We start from the raw sequence: 24,639 nt of genomic DNA on the forward strand, positions 1-24,639 counted from the left end.
TATCTATAAAATCATCAATTATCTTGTTCTTGTGTGGATTCAGCAGATCGATATTGAAGTCTCCACATATGAAAATTGTTCAGCCAGGTTTCCGAGATTGCGATTACTTTGAAAGGTTCCTTGAATACATTCAAATCTTGTTTGATATTGTCATAGTTTGCATACATGCTTCTGTATGTTTATGTCTATGTATATGTCTATGTCTATGTTTAATGTTAAACTCGTAATTTATTTATCATAATTTTCATCAGAACAACACGGGACAAAGTTTTTTTGTCAAAATTAGACAACTTATTTGTGAACAATTTAATAATTTATAGATATAACAATGTAATACGATTTCAGTTAAACACAAAATAAATGAACTGAAACAACTGAAACAAAAACAATATAATTGGCTGTTGGAATTTGTTAGCAATATAACAATATATACATTTACAATACAATATATACATACGTTAGTATCGATTTGATACGGTCCTTGTATGATGACATCGATATTTGGCTCGATCCGCCCACCCCGAGTTCCTACTCGTGATGGGAACCACGATTCTTTTTACTGACTCTCATTCTTATGAGTCACTCGCTGAAGTAACTCGGCTAACTCTAACGGTGGGGGGGGGGCGCTCTGCGAACACTCGTAAGTCAGTGAATTCCCGAATCTTCGGCAGAAAAGGAAAGAATTTTATTTGAGTCAAGAAACGGATATGTTGTTTTTCGACGGGGCTGATACATTCATACAAATACAATCACAGTCGCAAATTGCACAATTACTTTGGCTAGCAGTAGCAGTGGTGAGTACGTGAACGCCTTACAAGAGACGTGCAACCGTGAGTCCCGATTCAGTAAAATTAGTTTTCAACGACTTGTTCATGACATGCACATTTCTAGTTCATAGTCTGCCAGTATTCCGCTACTTCAGAGGGTAACTAATGAAGCTATGGCTGGAAAATGTACATAATTTTCGTTGTACACGCGTGTAAAAGTTTCACCGGAAATCATTGTAGCTTCATTTGGTTACGAAATGTGCCAACGCATAAAAGTAAAACTAATGATTGTGGGACTAGTTTTATTTGGCACATTACTGAGATAAACATTTAAAATGAACTAATATGACAATTGTGTTATTGAAGTAACGAACGACTACGTGGAAATAATTGCCAACGTATATTACTTAATAGGTAACTGTGCAATACTGGTAATAATATGACAGGTGTTCAATATATTATCATCTATTTTATATTTCCAAGTTGTAGGGGGGCGGACAGACCGGATGTCATCTTCGAGGAAATGTGGCGCTCGAGCCGACAAACAATAGTGCTCTGAAGATCGCATGACCTCAAGTCATCTTTGGAACGTCTCTAGAAGGGGACGTATAGGGAAAAGGGGGCTCAGTAAAGGGGTGTTTATATTTTTTTATTTTTTAACAACCCCACCAGGCCTGAAACCGGTGACAAAGTATTACCGAATCTAGGGACCGGCTCCACTCCCAAGTGCTCCATTTGCAGGTAAGCCCACTGAGAATGAGCCGTACTAACGGCTAACGGTAGCTAGCTAACTAGCATAGCATAACGCTAACCTAAAGCCGTATTGGTGCGCTGGCCACGGGACGGCACAACCAAACCGTACCCCCACTCGCCTAAATATTATCTTCATAAAACATCAACTCCGAATATGCTAACTTCCTTGAATACTTTTCCCTTCCTGTAGTCTCCTTGTGAAATGGTAAATCGTCAGGTGCAGGCTTGTGTCCGCTACTCTCAACTAATTGCTGTTTGACAAGATTCACAGAAGGTCGCCTGATATTCTCAGTTCATCAAATATTGCATTAATATTAATATATGGTATTATGATGTATATAATGTAACAGTATGCTTGCTACTGTGAGTTGGCAGGACTGGTAACAGACATCCCAGGCACATGGGTCACAGATAACTGTCACCATATGACTGCTATGCTAGCAGCTAGTGGCTCAATATGGAACGTTTACGAACATCAGCACCAGGGCTTAGTCAAAATTCAGCAGCCAGAAGCCAGTTGCGTGAACAAACAGCTTGTAGGTGTGTGCTCATGTCAATAAATGTGTGTGCTCATGTCAATAAACGTGTGTGCTCGCTTATAGAGTAATGTCAATCAGATGCAACTCCTGACATTCACCATAAGTTGTATCTGTTCATGGGATGACAGTGAACAAATAATAATTCTATAGCATTTAAAGTACCTTACCTTCCTCTCCAAGTAATTCAACACACAGCCATGAATGGCCAAATTTGGCAGAAAATGTCAACATTTTGCATGTAATTTAATGACCTCTCACGACTTCGTCATGATAACCAAGTCAACCACCACTTTACTCAAAATAAATCATGACGACTTGAAATAAGACTGAATGTAATGCACAAAGTTAGAGAAATTGCAGAAATAATTTGTAAGAGACTTACAAAAGAGGAGGAATGTATTTCCCCATCAGACTGCTCAATCGTGGCGGAATCTCATCACACACACACCCTGCCCCCCCTGAGCTAAACGTGCCTAAGAGTTGCCGATGCCGAAAAAAAATCCTCTCTTGAATGGAAGCTAGTTGTGTTAGTTTAGTTTATGTGTGTGACCCATTTTGTGTTTTACCACTTGTTCATACAAACAATTTTCACAATGTCCTCTGATATGTAGGTTCTGAGTGAAATAAGGACAAGATGCATGATCAACCTTCAACAGACATTCTCAACACAAATTTCGGGATGAAATAATTGTACTGTTCAAGTAATAATTCAAGGACCTTGATTACAAACAAAAAGGTTGAGGATTTTTTTCCGTCCTGGGGAATCTCTTATGTCTCTTCATTGTAATGTGGCACTTACATACCACAACAGCACATCTTATGGGGCATCGTCTCCCGTATGCAGTGGGAGATCGATCCGCAACAAGGTAAATTTAACATAGTGCAAATCAATGAGATTAAGGTTAATGTACCTTAGTAACATTACGTGAGCCGTGTGGAGGGCTAACTTTGTCTCAATTCTGACTACTGTACAATGTGTGGCAGTTTATAACCATGGTAACGTGACTTTGTTCATAGTTTATTTCAGCGAGTGGGGGACAGAGAATGACATTGCTGTGCCTGCTCACACAACAGTAATTATTGCAGGTTAATGTGGCTCAAAGTCTGCCTCAAAATTAAGGCACCAAAAGACTCCATAGATGTGCACCCGCAAAAAAACCCTGCTCGTGTGGACTGACTGTTGTAGTTCAGCCCCCTAAACCATCATCGCACGCCTACTCTAACAAGCCAGAAGGACTTGTATTTTGCTCATAGACATGCCACTAGCCGTTGATTATTAATTGAAATGTCTTTACTTGTGTATTAATAATTGTTCTTTAAACAAGCAAAAATGTTTTATCTAATTATTCGATTAATCAAAGGAATATTCCGTAGAATACCCCATTACTGTATTTTCCGCACTATTAGTCACTCTCACAAACCTTTGCATTTTCTCAAAAATCAACGGTGCGCCTTATGTGTGCACTGAGTTCCAAAATCTGTAAAAATGTTGTTGGGTAAACACACAGCTTGATTGACGGTCGAACCTTTTCCCGCTCACACAGGGACGTAATACATACACTGGCAGCGATAAACCAATCCGAGAACATGACGTAATATCCACAGTGCGTACCCTTAACTTACGCTACGCTTCCGGGGCTGCAAAACATAATTGCGGCCATCTCTCAGCTACGGTGAAATACCAAGTGAAGCAAATGAATTTGGCACTTGCCGTCATCCCAGGAGCATTAACAAAAGAACCACTGGACCGCTGTTGTCCAAGCTTTGGTGAAAACCAGCATCATTTCTGAACAGCCACCTGACAACAACCTGACTGACTCCGACAATGGTGAGAGGGAACCCGGCATTTTTGATGGCTAATTGCAAAATTGTCTCATTGTGTATTGCATCAATAAATGTAAGAAGTTTTGCATAGAAAAGTTACAAATGTCACCAGACTATGCTGGTAAACTAAAAGTAAAAGGTCAAATAAAACAATTCCAAAAATAGATTTTCTGAAAAAATAAAAGATCTTGTTGGACCTTACAAATGTAGGAAGAAACATTTGAGTGTTAGGTGGGTCTCAGTTTCACACGTTTTGTTAGTCCCTCTCTAATTTACCTTGGATTTGCAAAGATTTGAATATTTAAATGTAAAGGGCTTTTGTAATGTATTCAAGAAGTGGGGGTGCAAACAAAGGTTTGATTGTTTTTGGTGCATGTTGGCCCACTTTTGGATGGTAGGTTTGAACAGCACTGGTTTTAGAAGGAGAACGTTGATGAATTTGACTTTTTAGTTCAAGTTGCATTCCTGTCCATCAGATAGTGTTATGTATGGTTTCAAGGTCCTAAAGGACCGACTCAGTCAAAATATGCTAAGGTGTTAAATTGGTATGTTACAACATGGATAGATCTGCTGCAGGACTTTAAACCATGGTTGCCAGCTAACTCTTTTTCACATCGCCACAATCCAAATGTTGTTGCTGTGGTGGTAGCTGTATATCCAAGATCTAAAGTTAATGTGCCTTATCTAGCCTACAAATATTTCATTGAGGGTCATGTGAAAGGTCCTTGTTTTCATATTTTCCTTGGCCTGGCTTGGGGTTAGAAGTTGTGGTCAAGAATTCCGCAGATCACTGTTATTCTTCTTCTACTGGTAGCGACAGTCCACTTCATTGGTCGGTGATTTTTAGAGAGTTGCTGATCATCAGCATTATTATGTTACATGGATAGAGTAAGCATGATTTATGCAAACAAAAAGTTGATTTCCGCAAAAGTTTGTAGGCAGGCAGCCACAGTGCATCAACCATGATAATTTGGTGACTATCTGGATGCAGGAAATGTATTTGGTTTTGAAGGTGCCTGCTTTTAAATGCACAATGACCAATAGCAAGATGGAATGGCATTCTCGACCATGCGATTGGTCCTCGCCACCCTGCTCGGAGAGAGGACTGCCCTCTCCTTTGGTAATGGTAATGAGATGCGACGTATCCAGGATGCCTGTACCTTGCTAATCGTCACTAATCTAATCCAATGGATTAGAGAATGAGAATACAGTCAGACAGTTCTATGGGACATGTGGGCTGCCCTCCTTCCTTACATCTATTAGTTGAATCTCCTGACCGTCTATAGTGACCACTCTGTATTTGTGTGGCTTATGGGCATTTTTAACTTTTGCAATTGGAGGTTGTTTTGCTTGCCAGTGAACACTATTTAAGCAGGCACTTCCACCAACAGAAGCTGTTGCTCTCCTTCCGCTGGATTATGATGGCTATGAAGCAGGGCGACCTGTGACTACCTGGTGCTCACAGGTGGCGTTTTGTTTTTGTTTTGGCACTCAATCTGTGAATCAGCAGCAGCCAAAATGCTGAACCAGAGTGCTGTGATGATCTTCACTGGGATTTGTGGGGCGATGGTGCTTATGGCGATGGCCTACTATGTCTACTGGTAAGTTCTGTTAAATTATGGCTTACAGGTCCAGGATAATACGATGGACTATACTCTAAATTGTTTGAAATTTGTTTTGAAAAAAAAGCATCTCTTACATAAAATATAATAGATACTCATTGGTATATGTACATCTTCAAAGAAGCAGGGTTTATATGTTGGCAAACAGGCAAGTAATTCCCTGCCTACAACTGGAGTAGTGGCTCGTTAGAGCTTTCCATGAAAATATGAGACTGGAACAAAACAAAAAAATGTGAAGTTCACATCAGCAAGTGCCTTTAAATGAATAGTGACAAACAGCTGTCCAGCCCTAAGCAGCTTTAACCCGGTCACTGACTCTAATCTTTCCAAGTTTAGTTGGATCACAAATGGGCCTGTCTTCCTTCAGGCAGCAGTGTTCCCAACAGGACTGTAATCTACTTGTGGCAATGGGTGATGTAATGAGTTACATTTTCTGAAGTGTTTGTGCAGTCATCTGGTATTTCATTGAACTTGTGAACTCTCATCTTGTATACCCGATATCGTTGGTCTTGTCTTGTATTGTCTCTTGAGCTCAGTGTATTTCACACGCCTTGAAATAAAAAGCCAAAGAAGCAGCAAAATACTGTCCAATGAAAATATTTTTTCCCCAAAACCCACAAGCTGCTTTATTGCATTTTGCAAAGTAAAGCTCTTGTGAGGGTTACTAAATCTGTCTCTTTTCAGAAGGCATTATAGATTCCTGTCGTGTCTTGCATTTTAAGTCTCAGTTTGTGTCCTGTGTGTGTAGTGTGTACAAAGTGCAATGATGAAGTAAGGAGAAACGGTGTCAGGGGTGAACAAGGGCAAAGGTCTAGGTCTTTGTGGAAGTGTGGAAATCTGTATGAGCTGTTGCTACCCCAACCCTGAACTCTCAATATTGTGTGCAAGCATAGTACAAAAGTGTGTATAAAGGCATTTATCTGTACTTATTTATCTGTTATCTGTACATTTTGCTTCCCATTTGGGTCAAATAAAAAAAGCTTATAAAAATGATGACAGAAGGGATAACTTTTGGTCGTATATGCCAAATTACAGATTATTTCCCCATAATTTAAGAAGAGTGTATACCATTTACGTTTGTGTGCGGTGGCTGACTGTGCTCCACAACAGGGTTTTTATTATGGCCAGCAGAACGATATACACTATTGTTATGTAGGATAGTGCTAGACCTGTCTGGTGGCAAAACAACCACTCTTCCGATGGAAGGTTGAGGGAGAGATGTTCAGAGATTGTTGTAAGCAGACAACTTGCGACTGCGATTACAGTTGTTACCAGACAGGCGGACAACCTCGTTCATCGGGCCAAAATGATGACAACAACCCAACTGTGACCTCCCCCAGGTGACGCCCCCAATGAGGACATGAATAGGGAAACTCTAGACGTTAAAATTGAGAACTGAAGAAGCCTTTTGGACAAAACATCTACAACAAACAAGAAAAGTCCAGGTGCCGCGATTCAACCTTCATCATAACCTGGATGACAGAGAATTTACACAGACATAGTATATATGACACTGCCCTACTTTCCAATTTTGAACACAAATTATCCTACTAATTAATTGCCTTTTTACGTTTTCAGAAAAAAATATATGATAAAATAATAGTATATATATATATATATATATATATATATATATATATATATATATATATATATATATATATGATAATATAATTTTGAAATAATATTATAGGCACCAGAAATAAAGTGAGTGAAGATAAGGTGAATACAGCACTCCCATTTTGGACAAAGGTCATCAAGCAATTGGCCACTGTGGCTGTTTGGACTTATGGCTTATGATCAGTGGACTTATGGCGCAGATGGTCACGTGACAATATTGCATCATTCCGCTGCATTCTAACACCAAAAACTTGGAAACATTGTATGTGTGCTGGCCCAAGAGACTGAGCTGAGTGAGGTACTGTAGATAGTGCATGCTTTCCATTCAAACATATTTGCTTCATTGTTTTGTTGCTTTACTTCAAGTAGTTGAAACAATTCAAGTTCAACAATGTCAGCCAGTCAGTCTGCTTGTTGCTCTTAATTTCTGGTTGGTTATGGGTTTTCTCATCAGGATTGGTTAGTTTAGAGAGATTGTTTATTACATTTATTATTATTTATTGATCTATTCATAATTTTCTGTTGTAATCGATGAAATATTACAAGAGAAAGCGAAGAAATTTGAAAATGGTCCATACTTCCAAAGACTGATACAAAATGTATCAGGATGATTGAGATGTTCAAATGTGCAGATTTTACTGTATTTACTATAAATGCAGCCATTTTCTTAATTGTGGGGAATTTGTGATTGGCCGATCCTTACATATTAAACCGATCCAATCTACCTCCGTAAACGTCTGAAAGGCATCCACTGTCCCCTTTTGCTGTAGCAGACTGACAGCTAGAAATCAAGCTAAAGCTAGCCAGACCAAGGAGCCAGGCGGTGGTACAATGTTAGCGCTGATGAACAGTGAAAGCATCAAATCGTGGCATTGGACGACCAGCCTTTTTCGGTCACTGTGCGCTTTTGGTAAAAGGCTCAAATCAGGTCTGCAATGTAACCTCTTGTGCGAGGTTTGTTTGTTTTTAAAATATGAAAAATAAAACACTAAAGGAACTGATAACATTGACTACATTAATTGGACAGCAATTTTGGAAACTTTCCATTTATATTTGAGAGAACTAGTTCATGTGCAGTTAAAACAAGTTTGTATTCATTGTTTTTTTTGTTTTTTTTTTAAATAAATTTTCAATTGGAACATTGAAAGTGTATGCCGTCAATTGTTTTAATTGAAGTCATCAGGCCAGGCCTTCTAAAGACCGGTGATTGACCAGAAAATAATCATCAGTTGTCTGCCGAAGTCAAAATTTGCCTGGAATTTGCAGTCATTTTAATATTTAAATTTTTTTGCCAGTATGAGCTGCAGAAATTGCAAATATTTTTGTTTTAGTTGCATGCTGATCCACTTGGGGAATGTAGGTCTGAACTTAAAGGATGTTAAAAGATGCTCAAGACTTTGTAAGGTCAGTTTAGTTTGTTTGATACCAAATGAATAATTGTTTTTGTTTAAAATTTTAAAAATGCAGTCTTCCACCTACGATGTTAGCATATATACAATTTTTATCATGACATCATCTACACTGTGCATGTTTTGGCTTGTTGCCCAATATGTATTGTCCATGTGTTTTTAGGACCATCTTTTCTAGAAAGGCAACACTAAAAGCCACATTCTCAAGTTACATAAGAGTACCTTTGTACTTAACAGGCTTGCCTATCCTAGAAGCAAACAAACATGATTTCACTGAGGGAAACTGGAGCTAGAGATAGAGTCTGGGCCGCATCAAGTATTGGGAGTAGGGCTGGGAGTCTCGTGTACTTCACCATACAATATGATATGTGATTGCCATACGATAACAATAATATCTTGATACAGTGATAGGGAGGCACCCAAAAAAAAGACAAATGTAACAGTTTGTATGTTGCTGCATTCAGTTGGAATAGGCTCCATCTTAACCGTGATGCTAATGAGGACAAATAGTATACCAGAATACAAGCAACAATACTGCAAAAAGAATGAGATTGTTTTAGTCCAACATGCTGCAAAGTCGAAGTGTCTCGTCGTCGTCTGTTTCTTTCATTCCCACTGTAGTTTCTGCCCAATTTTCTGTTGTTCTGGTGAGGAGCTCCTTCTAGATTACATTTAAATGGTGACTCGGCACATTGACAAAGGAACAGCTTGAGAAGTTGATAGCAGCTATATGTACAGGCGACAGGCTGTCAATAGTCCATAGTAGGGTTTAATATTGTGATGGTTTGAGATAAAGATGTTTGTCACACCCCTAATTGGGAGTGATGCCAGCTCCCTGCATGCAATGTGGGATGTGGTTTGTAACAAGTGGCTGAAGTTGTTCTGGGGGTTAAGATAGTTGTGTATTATTCCCAATAGTAGTAGTTGCCTCATGGATAACGCTTTATCACAAAATTACAGTATTAAATGACCTACCTAACCCTAACCACTACTCATTAGTTCCTAATTTCTTCATTAGTTCTTTAGGAACTACTCTGTCTATGTGCCTTAGTCATTAGTTGCGCGCTATTTCTTCATTAGTTCTTTAGTAACTACTCTAAATGTATGTGCCTTAGTCATGAGAGCACACAACAATTGTAGGTAGTTTTCTGTCTGGTGACACCCGTGGGTTTGAGACCCCTGCTCTAGTTTATATGATGTGCAAGGTGGTTTAAGTGATTATTACTCCAGTCCATCTCTTTGGTGATCTTGTGCAGTCCATAAGATACCGCCATATTTCTCAAAGCACATACTTGATGTTGTGGTACTTGTTCTTTGATCGGAGCTGCATGCGTCAGTTTACAACAGTCCAACTCTGCAGTCAGCCACAAACGACAAGACATTCTATAACAGCAGGTGTGGCCTGATGCACTCAGAGGTCCATGTTTGATGTAATCACAAAGGTCTGAGGAGGCCCCAGGATATATGAGATGTCCCCTACAAAGAAAACGCCCATCTGTCACCTGGCTTTGTTATGACAACACTCGCCAAGGGATCAGCAATATTTTGTGACTGACTTTTCTATGCTGTGCTTCATTTACCTTACAAGTCAGAATTTGGAAATGAGATTGACATCAACCCTTCTGGCAAACAGAGGTGAATGCTTTCAGGAGCACATTTAATACTTGTCATCAGTTTAACTGCCGTATGTTCAATCTTTTACTCATAGTTTTTATTCATTTAAATGTATTATGGAAAAGTAACTTTTTGTCAACCATCAAATGTGAAATTAGACAACCAGCACATTTTTCAAGTTGGCTGTCTATTTCAGAAGCTGTTTCTTTCAAGAAGCTGTTGGGATTTTGTCCCTATTGTGACAGCATGTTTCTCTCCCTCCCATGACTTGGGAAATGACTGGGAGATTTGCCGTTGTATCACGTTGAAGCCAAAAGCCAAGGAGAGTTGCTGTGTTGATGTCATTGATGTTGTTGGATGCACACACTGTCAAACATAAGATCATCTCCAAATCCACACAGCACATTGTGGATGGATTTTTATTTGGGGTTGTTACCAGTTCTTGGGGCTGCAGGCCATGGTGGGAGTCCTGACTGCTGGGCTAATCCCCTTCTTTGTCTTCGCACTGCAGTATGCATGGGAGAACACAGCCACCTCCTTCAAAGTCCATTGAACAGGCCCATTTAGAGGGAGGTCATTCTTGAACCTCAGGATATTTTGACCTTGGTATTTGGCACTGACGTTCTGAAACGGTGCTGTCAACGTTTAATAGGTTCAGGAGGGGTTCCAATTACTTTCTTTTCATATACATCCCAGCCACTACATGGCATTGTTAAACACCATGCCTTGGGCTGTGTTTTCTATCACTGGACTGTTTTGTCATTTCACTTTGAAGGTGTTATCAACGTCATACGTTTTCTTCCATAGAGAAGATTTGCTGCCAAATAACACTCTGACGAATATCTATTTTAAGATGTTTCTAGGTCCTTGAGTCAGTGGAATGTAGAATTGTAAGTCTTGGCCATAATTAATTGTCAAGATTTACTTAACGAGTACAATCTAGCGGCGGAATAGCCTGTTCAGAATGTTAAAGACTACTTGAATCTATGAGTCTATGAATCATGACAAATATCATGTTTGCTTTTGTATGCCTTGCTAGACACAAGTGTTTCTCTCATTTCAGGACTGTAGTATTGTCGGAAGGACCGTGCAAACGAGGCTTATAAAAGGATCCCACCGTGGTAAGGAACAGGAGGAATAATCCTTAGTAGTAATCTTAAGTGTGACACACTCACCCATTACTCCTGGTTTCTGTCCTTGAGGATCCACACTTTATTTTTTTCCACCCCTCAGGTTGGTCATAGTGCATAGAGAGGAGCCTCTTCAGCTCTCTGGGCTCCTCAACCATGGCTCTCCTGGCCTACCTCAAGAGCCTGTTCATCCTTCAACTGTTGATGGGCTTTGTGTTTGTGGTGAGCGGCCTCATCATAAACTTCATCCAGCTGTGCACGTGCATTATCTGGCCAATCAACAAGCAGCTCTATCGCAGAATCAACTGCCGGCTCTCGTACTCCCTCTGGAGCCGTAAGTAGAATACATTCTGATATTGTGTGAGTGAGTGAAATTTGAAGTCATATTTATAGTGTGCTCATGTTGTTGTTTTTTTAAATGTATTTACTTATCGTCTCCTTCCAAAGTGTACCAAAACTTGGTATCGTAATGGCAACAGTGCCCGCGTAAATGGTAGTAACTGGACCAAAAAAACATAGCATTTCTGAACATCCAAGTTTTCTTTAGAAGTTGCAAATTAATTTATATTTGTACACCAAAATAGAATTATTGAAGAACACACTAAAATGACTAAGGACATTATTATTAGCCCTCTTTAAGAAATGGCCATTTATCTCTTCACCAAGAGAGACGTATGTTTTGGAGATAGGAGGATTTTGGAGGATAAAATGAGGACCTGGACCCAGTTTTACTGCTGACTGCTTGAGGTTTTCTTTCAAAATCTCCACATATCTTTCTTTGTTCATGAGTCCTTCCACCTTGACAAGATTTCCAGATGCACTGAAGTATCCTCACAAGATAATACTCCCACCAGCATGTTTCACTGTGGGGATGGTGTTTTTTGGTGGTTGGTGTTCTCCTATTTTTCTCCAAACATAAGCAGCGTCTCTATGGCTAAAGAGTTCTTGCTTGGTCTCATCAGACCATAGGAAATGCTTGGATAGCATTGTACATTGTTCTCCTGCAATGTGTGCATCAATAATTCTTTTTCTCAAGTCCAAACTGATTTTCGGCATGGTGCTTTCTCAACTAACAGCTCAAATACCCATACTGAGGCTTTTAAACCATGTTTCAACTTGATTGTTGAGTGAAATCGCCCGATTCTCCTGGTCAGCTTTAAGAACGTCACCTGTGAAGTTAAAGCACATCATTTGCACAAAAGTAGTTTGTGCAAATGACTTAATAAATGGTCATTTTTTAAAGGGGGCTAATAATAATATCCCTGGTCATTTTAGATTTTCGTCAATAATTCTGTTTTGGTGTACAAATAAAAATAATTTGCGACTTCTAAATAAAACTTGTATGTTCAGAAATGCTATTTTGAAAATTCCTTGCTCTGTTAAAAAAATACTTGGGTAATATCTTGAAGAAACTTCAAATTTCATAGGGGGGCTAATAATTTTGTCTTCAAAAGTATGTGCATTGTTTCGGTGCCAAATTAATGCAGGCTTGTTATTGTTATTATGTGCAAACAACTCTTCCATTGCTTTGCACGTCAACAAGCAACACTTCCCCATGAGCCATCAATCAAGGTCACAGCAAGGTGCATTCACCAATGGAATTCTGAACAACATCAACATTACAACACAAGGAGGTCGTAACACTTCTAACTTTGTTGAAACAAATTAGACATGTTTTGCATAAATTAAACATTTTCAAGCGTAAAAATGGCTTAATTAACTGAAGTACAAATATAAGGCATTCAGAAGATTCGTTAAAAGACAGAACAGCAGGCCTTTATTGCCTGTTTGAATGATCTCACAGCAGGCACAACCCACGCCAAGCTTATCTCCGAACCCACATCATCATTTCCTGTCCACCCCTCATCTCCCCTAGCACCAGAACAATCCTGAGCATCACTGTTCAACGTTAAAAGTTAATAAATGTGGCACCTGCACACCTAACCATCTTGTCATGTTTTCTGGTCAGAATTAGTGATGCTGCTGGAGTGGTGGTCCGGCACAGACTGCACGCTTTACACTGACCAGGCTACGGTGGACAAATTTGGCAAAGAACATGTCATCATCATCCTCAACCACAACTACGAGATTGACTTCCTCTGTGGCTGGACCATGTGTGAAAGATACGGTGTCCTTGGGGTCAGTTGACTTTTTCCAAATTCAAGTTCAAACCCACGTCTGACTTTTAAGTCTGCACTCGCCTACACTTTTAACGGTATTCTTGTGCCTGTGTATCCCCTTTTTAGAGTTCAAAAGTGCTAGCCAAACATGAGCTACTGAAGGTTCCTTTGATTGGCTGGACCTGGTACTTCTTAGAAATAGTCTTTTGTAAGAGAAAGTGGGAGGAGGACCGCAAAACTGTCTTCAGAGGACTGGAAAGGCTGAAAGACTATCCTGAATATATGTGGGTGAGTACATGGATGCAGAACTGGCGTGTAGTGCTGGGGTGTGTGTGTTTTTTTTGGGTTTTTTTTGGCCCGTGGTATATTGTAAAAATATAGTTAAGTTGCAGAAAAAGTTATAACGTTACAAGAATAAAGTCAGAATTATGAGAAAAACATTTTACAAGAACAAGGTGGAAATAGTTGGAAATGGAAAAAACAACTATAGTTTAAAGTCAAAATATTAAAAGAAAAAAGTTGTATTCTAACAATTTTTTTGAGAATAAACTCATAATATGAGGAAAATAGTATAATTTTGTAGAATAAAGTTGGAATATTAAAGAAAAATACATATTTTTTTGAAAATCATACAATTGCAAACAAAATAATGTAATCAAAATTTGACGGTGCGCCCTATGATCCGGTTCCAAAACCTATAAAAATGTTGTTGTGCAACTTTGGTAAGCGGTCAAACTATTTCCAGCTGACACAGGGACATAATACATACAGTGGTATGAAAAAGTTTGGGCACCCCTGATAATTTTCCTTTATAAATGACTGGTTGTTGGGATCCGCAATTTATTTAAGTTATTTAAGTTAAATATATCATATAGCAGACAAACACAGTGATAGATGAGAAATGATCAGGGGTGCCCAAACTTTTTCATGCCACTGTACGCTGGCAGCGATAAACCAATTGGCGAACATGACATAATACATACAGCACAATATGTACAGTATGCACGCTTAACGTCTGCCATGCCTCTGGGGCTGAAAAATAACATTGCGCCTTTCTCTCCGCTACTGTGAAAAACCAAGTAAAGCAATGAATTTGGAGCTTGCCATCATTCCAGGAGGATTAACAAAAGAACCAATGGACCGCTGTTGTCCAAGCTTTGGCGAAAGCATCATTCTTGAACAGCGACTTAACAACGAGGCTGACTCCGACAATGAAAGGGAACCCGGGATGTTTGATGGCGAAATTGTCTAGCTGTTCAAGTCAGATACAGAAGATGAATAAAAAATACAGCAAGTGTATTCTCTGGCGGAATGTTGGCTATTACTCGGAACACAGAAAACAATAGTGAGAAACTCACTTTCTTACGCTTTGCATTGGTTGTTTTTGCCTTTTCACCTCCATGGTGTTGCAAAGATCTTCATGATGTTTTTTGCGGCTCTGCTTCGGATGCACAATAGGGTTGGTCATGTTACAGCCGCCGGGGATTGGTGTGTGGTGTGTTTGGGGACTTGGTATGGACTGCTTGTAGTCGAGTGCTAATGTCAGAGATTTGACACACTGTCTCACGGGACATCAAGCATGATAGCGAATTTGGATTCTGAGGTTTGTGCAGCTGTTAAGCCATTGTTCCACATTTGGTTGACAACATTATGATACCACCTTAAGGGTATTTGACTTAAAGGGTGGCAATGGTGGTCCAGGTCCATCATTTAGTATGTTTTGCTGCGTTGCACATATTTTGAAGCTTGGTCGAATAAAATGTAGAAAGGAGTAAAAAGGGTGTCATAAACTTTGTACACAGTGTGACTGCTTGGCTCCCCTCCAGAGCATGGCTGTGAGCACAGCTGAGCACACATTGTGTGAATGCAGCAAACAAAAATACTGACAAAATGATTTAAGTTTGTAGGTTTCAGAGTAAACGTGTTTGGCCTGTTTTTCACTTTAATTTATCTTGGCACCAATACAAATAAACAGATGTGTGTGTAGCTTTGTCTGCCAATATTGATATCGGCACAGCGAGTGTACCTGAAGCAAAATAAGAAGCAACCAGTACTTACAGTATTAGTCCAGTTTCCTACTTTACTTTTTTGCTCTTATACAGATGTTTGTGCCAGATAGAAATGTGCTGCTGTCCAAATTTTATCACTGTTGTTGATTGTAGGAGAACATTTAGTAATAATTCAGACTATTGTTTAGGAGTTTTTTTCATGACTATTTTGTTGAGATTTAAATAAATATGGCGCTATAACTTGCATTGCATATTGCAGTATTTGTTTTATTTTTCACTGTTTATTTGTGAAGTGCATCCAGGCATCTCAATAGCAAAAGCATAATTTGTGCATTCATTTTACAACAGTACTTTGAAGAACTGCCGCTAACTGATATCAGTATCTGTTGATATCGGTTCATCGGATGAAGCCAATATGGACCATCTCTCGTAAAATGCTTGTATTTCTGCTTCTGCCAGTTTCTGCTGTATTGTGAAGGTACCCGCTTCACAGAGAAGAAGCACCAAATAAGTATGCAAGTTGCAGAGAGCAAAGGCCTGCCCAAGTTGAAATATCACCTCCTACCACGTACCAAGGGGTTCACCACCACCCTGCAGTGTCTGAAGGGCACAGGTAGAGTGGTTAAAAAAACAAAAATATGTTATGTTTCACAACGCCTACATGAAACTGCCCCCTTTTTTTCTCCCCATTTGTGTTTCTTCTGCAGTGACTGCTGTTTATGATGTGACTCTCAACTTTAAAGATAACCAAACACCGACTCTCCTGGGCATCGTCAATGGCAAGAAGTACAAAGCTGACATGAGCGTAAGGTGAGAAAGTACCACTGGTAACCTGCCAATTTGTCTGAATACAACCCAATACACTGACTGGGCCTTTCTTTGTCACGTACTTTACGCATGTTAAATATAACGGGGGGTTGTGCTCTAGAGTTGTGTTAGAGCCTGTGACTTGAATTTAGTTGGGATAGGCTCCAGGTAGGCAAGCAATATAAAAAGGGATACATTTTCTAATTTAAAATAACACAAAAATGTATTGTTTCCAATTATAATTGTTTTACTTGAATTCCTGAAAAAATGAAGGGAGAAAAAAATTCCAAACCTACTCAGCCCTGTGCGGAAAAAGTGAAAACATAATTTAATTGACATCTCTCAGTGTGGAAAAGATTATAAAGCCATTTCTAAAGCTTTGGGACTCCAGCGAACCACAGTGAGAGCTATTATCCACAAATGGCGAAAACATGGAATAGTGGTGAACTTTCCCAGGAGTGGCCGGCCAACCAAAATGACCCCAAGAGCGCAGCGACGACTCATCCAAGAGGTCACAAAAGACCCCACAACATCATCCAAAGAACTGCAAGCCTCACTTGTCGAGTTAAGGTCAGTGTTCATGACTCCACCATAAGAAAGACACTGGGCAAAAATGGCCTGCATGGAAGAGTTCCGAGACCAAAACCACTGCTGAACAAAAAGAACACTGAGGCTTGATTCTGCTGTCTACCAAACATACCTGACGGAGACTGTCCAGCCATCTCTTTGTAACCTCAAACTGAAACCAACTTGGACAATGATCCAAAACACACCAGCAAGTCCACCTCTGAATGGCTGAAGAAAAACCAAATGAAGACCTCTGAGTGGCCTAGTCAAAGTCCAGACCTGAATCCCATTGAGATGCTGTGGCATGACCTTAAAAAGGCTTCATGCTGGAAAAGCCCCCCATGTGGCTGAATGACAACAATTGTGCAAAGATTTCCTCTACAGTGGCGAAGGAGGCTCTTTGCAGGTTATCGCAAATGCTTGATTGTAATTATTGGTGCTAATGGTGGCCAAAACAGTTATTAGCGTTAGGTTCATTTAAGAGTGTCAAACGTGCAAAATATTTTTTTGGCATTTTAATAGTTGTTATTTCTAGTTGACGATGTCAGATCCATATTTGCGTTCCTGAACATGAAAAAATAGTTTCAGTGATTGAATGCTTGATTAATGTGTAGCTTCTCAGAGAAGACAAGTTGTTTCCCAGTTTTCTACAATGTTGCCATGATGCTATGACAGAAACACGAGTCACGTGTCAGTATTTGGAGGAGTATTGTAATTATGTCCCTCTTGTTTTAATAGTCTTTCACATCAGGTAAGGGAACCCCCTGGTGGTCAGACAGTGCCACAACTCATCATGTGATGTGTGGTTTTTAGTGCGGGCCCCTGTTCTGTTTTCAATGACAATTTCCACCTTTGTGAATAAGCACTGGAAATTTGATTTTGAAGTTACGGACTGTCCTGCTATGGTATCTGCCTTTACTATATTGACTTATTTTTTTTCGGTGCTTCACATACAGACGCTTCCCCGTGGAGGATATCCCAGATGATGAGACTGCGTGTGCCAACTGGCTGCATAAGCTCTACCAGGAGAAGGTAAGCGTTTGAGTAACATCATGTCGGACATGTACGTGACTTTATGACCGGAAATCCTCCAATTCATTAAATTAATCACCAGCTCACCAATATTGTCACTACTGTGGCTGAAGGCAACCTCCTTACAGTTAAGAGGAGCTGCAGTTTCATGTATTACATGTCGTCAGCATCCAGCAGCATTATCAACCTCCACTTGCACTCTCAGATGTTGGATGTTGTTGACAATGCACTCATCAGTTGTATTAATGCTGGCTGTATCTTAGCGCTATTACATTGGTACTGTTACTGCTGTGTTGTGCAGTATACTTGTTGACACCTAATGATCAAAGAGGGCTAGAATTTCCTTTCCACTTTCTCACGCACTCCAGGTTATTATTTGAACAGGACCTATTGTGCTTTTTTCCCACTTTTCAGGCCTATAAATGTAGCTAGAATGTTGTCGTGTTAAACGATGCCAAAGTTTCACATAATGAGGTTTGCGCATTTGGAAGTGAGCCCAGAAAGAAGTTTGGGATGGCTCAAAACACTCCGTTTCTAAAGGCGTGGTAAAACTGCACATCTGGGATGTCAGAGATGGGCAGGCTTCCTTATAGGTTCCCTTTAAGTAAAAACATGGCGTCTTCTAAATATACATAAAAATATCCAATTAGAGCATTTTTATGATTTATTGACGTGTTTTCCTGTCCCATTCAGGATGCTTTACAGGAAGCATACAGCAAGGAAGGCAAGTTCCCCGGACCCACAATAATCCCTCCTCGCCGCCCTTGGACGCTGTTCAACTTCCTGTTTTGGGCCACCCTGCTGCTATCCCCACTCATCAACTTTGCTTGTGGAGTGGTGGTCAGCGGGTCACCCCTCCTCATCATTGGCTTCATCATCTTCCTCATCATAGGTAGGTCCACACAACGGTAGAGATATACCCGTGTTTTCCATGCAGCACGTGGAAAACACTTTATGCTTTTTTTACTTTGATGCCATGGAAGCATTTCACAAATAAATAAGCCAAAGACTGCAGATCAAATGTTGAGGCTTGAATAAATCACCTGTTTTGTGGGTGAATACAACCAGTTACGAGGTTAAAAAGTTACAAATATATATAGTTCGGCAAATGTTACATATTTTGCCTAAATTAAGCATTTGAATAACCTAAAATGCAAATAAGAGGCATTCAAAGATGCTGGGATGATACAGTATGTGGTATTTTAACTGGTCACTAGATGTTAGTAATGTTACACTGACACAAGATATTGGCCACTGCAGGGAGTACTGTCCAGAAACCGGACGTGAAAAAGGAACTGATGCAATGATAACATTTGTGAGTCTAAATGATGTCTCATTTTCTCTTGTGTCTACTAAATTGGGTAATAAAATAGTCTAAAGGTAAATATAGGGGTGCTATTTTGTGTCTAGAGGGCTCTGTTTAAAACCGTATTTAGATAAATATTTTTTCGATGCTCTAACCAAAATAATACAGAATATTTATCAATAAGGAATCCTACAAGTCAATTGTTTTTTCACTTATTTACTCTTGTGTCCACTATATTGGGTAATACAGGTGTACTGGTGACTATAGGGGTGTTATTTCATGTCTAGAGGGCTCTAATGTTAAAACCTGTATTTAGAAGGTCGTAAACAGGTTTTCTTTGCTCTAACTACAAAAGTATTGTATTTTTACAGAAGGATCCTAGTTAATCCTAGTCTACTTATCACAGTCGGTCTGGAAGTAATTAACTGTGACAAGGGATTACCGTACTGTTAAACCTCAGTTTTCAGCATTAATTCATTCCTAAAGGTCAGACGAAAACAAACGTGTGAAAATTGAGGCAGTTTTTCCCATAGGTAAATGTAAATACAATTTGTTCCAAACACCCCAAAATATTTACAAACATGCATTTTATAGATAATTATTTGAATTTTGCATATAGAATTAGAAATATTAGCATTCTGGCACTCGACTCGCATCTTTCTTTAGCACCATGGCAGGCTATTTAGCAGTCGCACTCAGTAAAAAGTGTCACACATTGAGTCACCAACATGTAGGGTCAGTTGTCCTCTTGATTTTGCAGAACGATACAATACAGGGCTGGTTTATTACATGCAATATTTTAAGAAGACCAAGACAGTGTTTGAAAACCAAGGTTTTACTGTATTCAAGGAAGACTCCTTTCCCCCTCGCATAAATAGCACTTTGCAGAGAAACAGATACCGATATAATCACATCATTTTATGCCAATATTGATATTTGTAGACCACATAAATACAGCTTCCACAGAACCAGTTGACATTTGAACTTCTGTCCTCACCCCCCCCCCCCCCCCCCCCCCCCCTTTGTTCTCTGTCCAGCCTCCATTGCCATCCGGCGCCTCATCGGCGTCACTGAGGTGAAGAAAACGGGCTCCAGTTACGGTGACCGGGAGACCAAGAAACAAAACTAAAGCGCATTACCACCCCCCTTCCCCGCCATGTACGGATGTTTCTGTTCACCCTGTGGCGTCTTGCCCCCCAACTCCCTTTCTTCTACTACTGTTGAATCCAGGGTAGGTCGGGGAGGAGACCCCAGCTGTGAAACCACAATAGAGACCAGACTTAGAAAAACTAGTGGCACTAGAGTAAAGAGCATGGGAGGGAGGTTTGCCGTTCCAGCTCACGGTTGTGTAGCACAGAACATAATGGGGGGGTGGGAGGGGCTGAACGGCATCTCAAGCCAACCGGTGACCCACTTTCCACAGCCAAGTTAAATCCTGGTAACACTGATCTTAAAGCGCTCACCTCCTAACCTATCTGTGGTCACATGCTCACCATAGCCCACGTCCTGTTTGGCACTACCTCCCTCCACTTCCTGTCAGTCATCATTTAGTGCTCCTTCTCTGCATCAATAAAACATTCACTTTCATCTGGAGAGCCATGGCTGGAACACCAACGTAAGACTATTTCGGAAAACATTCAAGTCTCAAATTAAATACGCCACTCTGTGAATAAGCCATGACCCCTTAACATCCTGTCAGGGGGGCCCGCGTCTACAATAAGGGCTGTGCATGTACCTGCAACACACCCGCTTCACGTCACCCCAAACATCATTTCCATGAAGTTTTTACATTCAAATTTGATTTGCCTGTCGGAGAGCAGCCATGACAGGTGAGGTCTAGAATGGAAGGGGTTCGGGGGGGGGGGGGGTTAAGTGGTGGTGTGCTGCCAGATTCCTGACAAAAGGTCACGGCTGTCTCCATGTAGCCTCACACAGCTGTGAACATAATATTTGGCTGCCCGTCTACATATAGACTGCTGTAGTATGTTAACCTTTGCCTTAAATCAAGCGCTTGCTCAGGCAAGGGGCCGCTCCCTCTCCTCTCCCTCTCCTGGCGTTCCTTATCCATATGATACCACCCATAACAACAACAATCCTAACATAGCTATGGGGTCTTTGGTAACGGAAAGCTGCTACAAAGCAATACACGGTCAGGTCCATACATCTCCTATCCTTTTTCAGTTCAATGTTGGCTGCTGTACGTTTAGTAGTTACATATCCCGCTCTCTTGACTTTTCTTTGTGGACGTCCTCTTTAATTAGAGAATTATCTCCACCCAGACAGAGGATGCAAGCCTTAACTAGACAGTGCTGCTTTATTATTATTATTATTACTACTACTACTACTACTACTACTACTATTACTATTGAAAGGCTGACTGAAAATATTGAGGAGAGTCCACGTCTTTTAAGGCTCTGTCCCTACTACCGTTTAACGATTCCGTCTAAATTTAAGTCATACGTCGGCAAAAAATACAAAATAAATTCGGCCACAGACTGGAGACAAAAAGTGTTGAGTAATGTCTACCACTTGGGAAAAAACATTCTATAAATATGAGAAACGAACGGCGTTCACAGTCAGGGAAACGGTTTGTAATTTTTACACGACAGTCGCCTTTTCATGACGTCACACACGCGCCTCACTCTCCAGCCACTGTTAGCGCTAGCATCGCTTGTTTTGAAAGTGTACACTAGGACCACTATCACATTTCCGACTGGTAAAGCCGATGAAAGACGAATACAGTCGAAAAATATCATTAAACGGCGCGTGCGGGGGCAGAGTCTTTAGTGTGATTCCAGTCAATTGACATTTTCCCATGAAGTTGCACACACTGGGATCCTTGTGAAACCTTTAGTTGTCCAACCTGTCACCGTTTTTTGTTGTTGCTTTCAAGAGATCTGCTCCGATCTACAACACACTGCACCAGTTGGAAGTTCTTCAATTTAGCCCAAATAGAAGCGGAACACTGAATTTTATTCAGTAAATAAATGTGAATTTGGATTATCAATTGAATAACAGAGTTAACATTACCGTAAGGCGTTTTAAATAACTCAGATTTAGTTTTTGAGGATGTTTTTTTAATGGTTTTTTTTTCGTCAATTACATCACTTACCATCTATTAAAGACTTGAATCACAAAGCAACTCTTTGGATTTATTTGTGTGATGAAAGAATGTACAACAGTCGACCATCAGGGGGCAGCCATGAGCCACCATCTGTTACACTGCATCCATCCATTCTTTCTATGTTGTACTGAACCATACCCTCACCTTACCGCCCCCTCTACGTCATTTGGACTTGTACCTAGCTCTTATTTCATGGTACCGGTGACGTTTACCATCTGACAACTGTAAGGACTGAACATATTGGGATTGTTTAAGTATGTTCAAAATGTCCACCCTTGTTCTAGAAATCCTGAAGACTCACCAATAGTGGAACAATTCTGTAGCTAAAGCCATCATTAGAAACATGTCCCTGTTGATGCGGTAAAAATAAACACATTTTTCCAACTTTGTAACCAACTTCTTACGTCAGTCATGGACAACTGTATTATAATGCATTATACTGTACTATTATACTAGTATATGTCACTGAATGGCATTAATTATGACTTTTACAGGTGACAGCTCTGACATGAACTGAATATCAAAAATCCCTTTGTGAGGAGGCGAGTGATTCCTTTTTGCACTCTACTGATTCAGTTGGTTTAATGGTTACATTTCACTGTACAATACAGCAATACAGCGTTTTGATTTGTTTTTAAATAACGTGTGTACCTACATACAGTACAGCGGTACTTCAGATTGGTTCGTTTATCGTGGTTAATTGGTTCCAGACTCAACTGTGATAAGTGAATTCCTGTTAAGTAGGTTTGCATATTAAAATATTGAATATTTTATTATCACAACTTTCTTTGGCGGGTTATGCAGCAGTCACATTCAATAAAAAATGTGTTTTGGCATTGGATTCTGCAGAATGATACAGTGCAGGGAATATGATAACCAACAGTGTACACGAAAAAGCTTTCCAAAAACAAGTTTTATTGTAGACGAGTCACCCGAAATCATGAGTGTCCAATCTTTTTCCACTGAGAGCCTGATAATTTAAAAAAAGTGCCTGACTGATTATGTTCCTGCCATCTCTTCCTGTCCTTCCCTTGCTGTGTGAGGCCAATGTGGCAAATAAAATGTAATCTACTGACAATAAACAGAAAAATACATATATCTATTTTTAATGAATGAAAGCATGCTAACAGGTATAAACATGTCCAGTAACCACTACAGTGATGGTGTCTAACACCTGATACATAAATGTCAGTCCACTTAAGTTTCAGCAGCCCAGCAGAAAAGAGGCAGTAATAATAACGTGGCCTCCTGGAAAGGTTGGTGCATACGCTTGTTCAATCACGCGTCTTCTATGTTTAGACAAAGTAGGAGTCAGCTGGGTGTTGGCCTTTTAACATTAACACTGCCTAAACTTACAGTAACTTTCATTTCACATTTCCAACTCGCTATGACTCAAAAAAACTAATATGGCGCTCTTCTAAAGTAAGTCTATTATAGAGTTTTCACAAAAATAGCCGCTAATGTTTGTTCTTTACAATTGACTTTATTCTGTTGGTGGTGGTTCTAACTTTTCCCCTTCCAGTGTGCTTTTTCTCCAATAGTGTTTCTACTACAGACATATTTATGTTGTGTTATATATACACACACACACATATATATATATACACACACACACATATATATATGGTGCAATACTGTCCATAGCTCCTAACAAAATACTGTGACAAAATGTGAATGGGAAATGCAAAATGAAATGCATTTGTGCACGTCTTGTTGATGAAGGGAACCTGGATGTTTATTTAAAAAAAAAAAAGGCTGTTTATCCTAGTCAGTATTCATTCTGCTCACTGAAGTAAAAATACCATTGTAAAAAAAAAATGCATTCATTTAAGTGTCCAACTAAATTATTTTTATAAATTATTACTCAAATTATTTGGGGATTTAAAAAAAATTAAACAGCTGAATCTAATATAGTTATAGCAATCATAGACAAAAGTAATGTTTTTTTAAGTTGGAATATTCAACAAAATCAAACAAATAATGTATTTCTTGCGGTAAAAGTTAGACTATTATGTAAATTAAGCCAAATATTATAGGAATAAAGTCATAAGAACAAGAACAAAATTTACCAGAAGACAAAAAACAGCTAATTTTACAAGAATAAAGTCAGATTCTAATGTGAAAAAGTCACAAATGTATAAGAATAAACTCAAAAATGTCATTTCAGCAGCATGGATTAGAATTATTAATGAAATGTATTAAAAGTTGCAAATGACAAGCAAATCCAAATAAACCAAGATATTTTTTGTAAAACTAAGTTGGGGAAAAGTTATAATTTTATGGCAGTAAAGTCATAAGATAATCAAAAAATTGACAAAGATTATTTAGGAAGTTCAAAGAGCCAAATTGATACTAAGGCAGCCTTTTCACCGATATCACAAAGCTAGGATGCAGGT

At 39.6% G+C, this 24,639-nt stretch overlaps 1 protein-coding gene across 4 annotated transcripts; it reads left to right on the forward strand.

The window, feature by feature from the left end:
* Positions 1-1,118: 1,118 nt before the first annotated feature.
* On the forward strand, positions 1,119-23,499 carry agpat3 (1-acylglycerol-3-phosphate O-acyltransferase 3). 4 transcript variants are annotated; one of them, XM_058082550.2, is made up of 10 exons: positions 1,119-1,508; positions 11,212-11,269; positions 11,382-11,612; positions 13,248-13,417; positions 13,525-13,686; positions 15,867-16,020; positions 16,115-16,217; positions 17,738-17,813; positions 18,507-18,705; positions 20,157-23,499. In XM_058082550.2, exons 3-10 carry the CDS (start codon positions 11,435-11,437, stop codon positions 20,246-20,248), a joined length of 1,134 nt encoding a protein of 377 aa, XP_057938533.1. In that variant the 5' UTR covers positions 1,119-1,508; positions 11,212-11,269; positions 11,382-11,434; the 3' UTR covers positions 20,249-23,499. The 4 variants fall into 4 exon arrangements, with proteins under 4 accessions (XP_057938533.1, XP_078651258.1, XP_057938534.1 ...); XM_078795132.1 differs by lacking the exon at positions 1,119-1,508 and adding an exon at positions 3,806-3,887; XM_058082551.2 differs by lacking the exon at positions 1,119-1,508 and adding an exon at positions 5,075-5,484.
* The last annotated feature ends 1,140 nt before the right edge of the window (positions 23,500-24,639 follow it).

Source organism: Doryrhamphus excisus, linkage group LG12 (assembly GCF_037039965.1).
Source record: "Doryrhamphus excisus strain RoL-2023G ecotype Guam linkage group LG12, RoL_Dexc_Guam_v1.1, whole genome shotgun sequence".
NCBI classification, from domain to species: Eukaryota; Metazoa; Chordata; class Actinopteri; order Syngnathiformes; family Syngnathidae; genus Doryrhamphus; species Doryrhamphus excisus.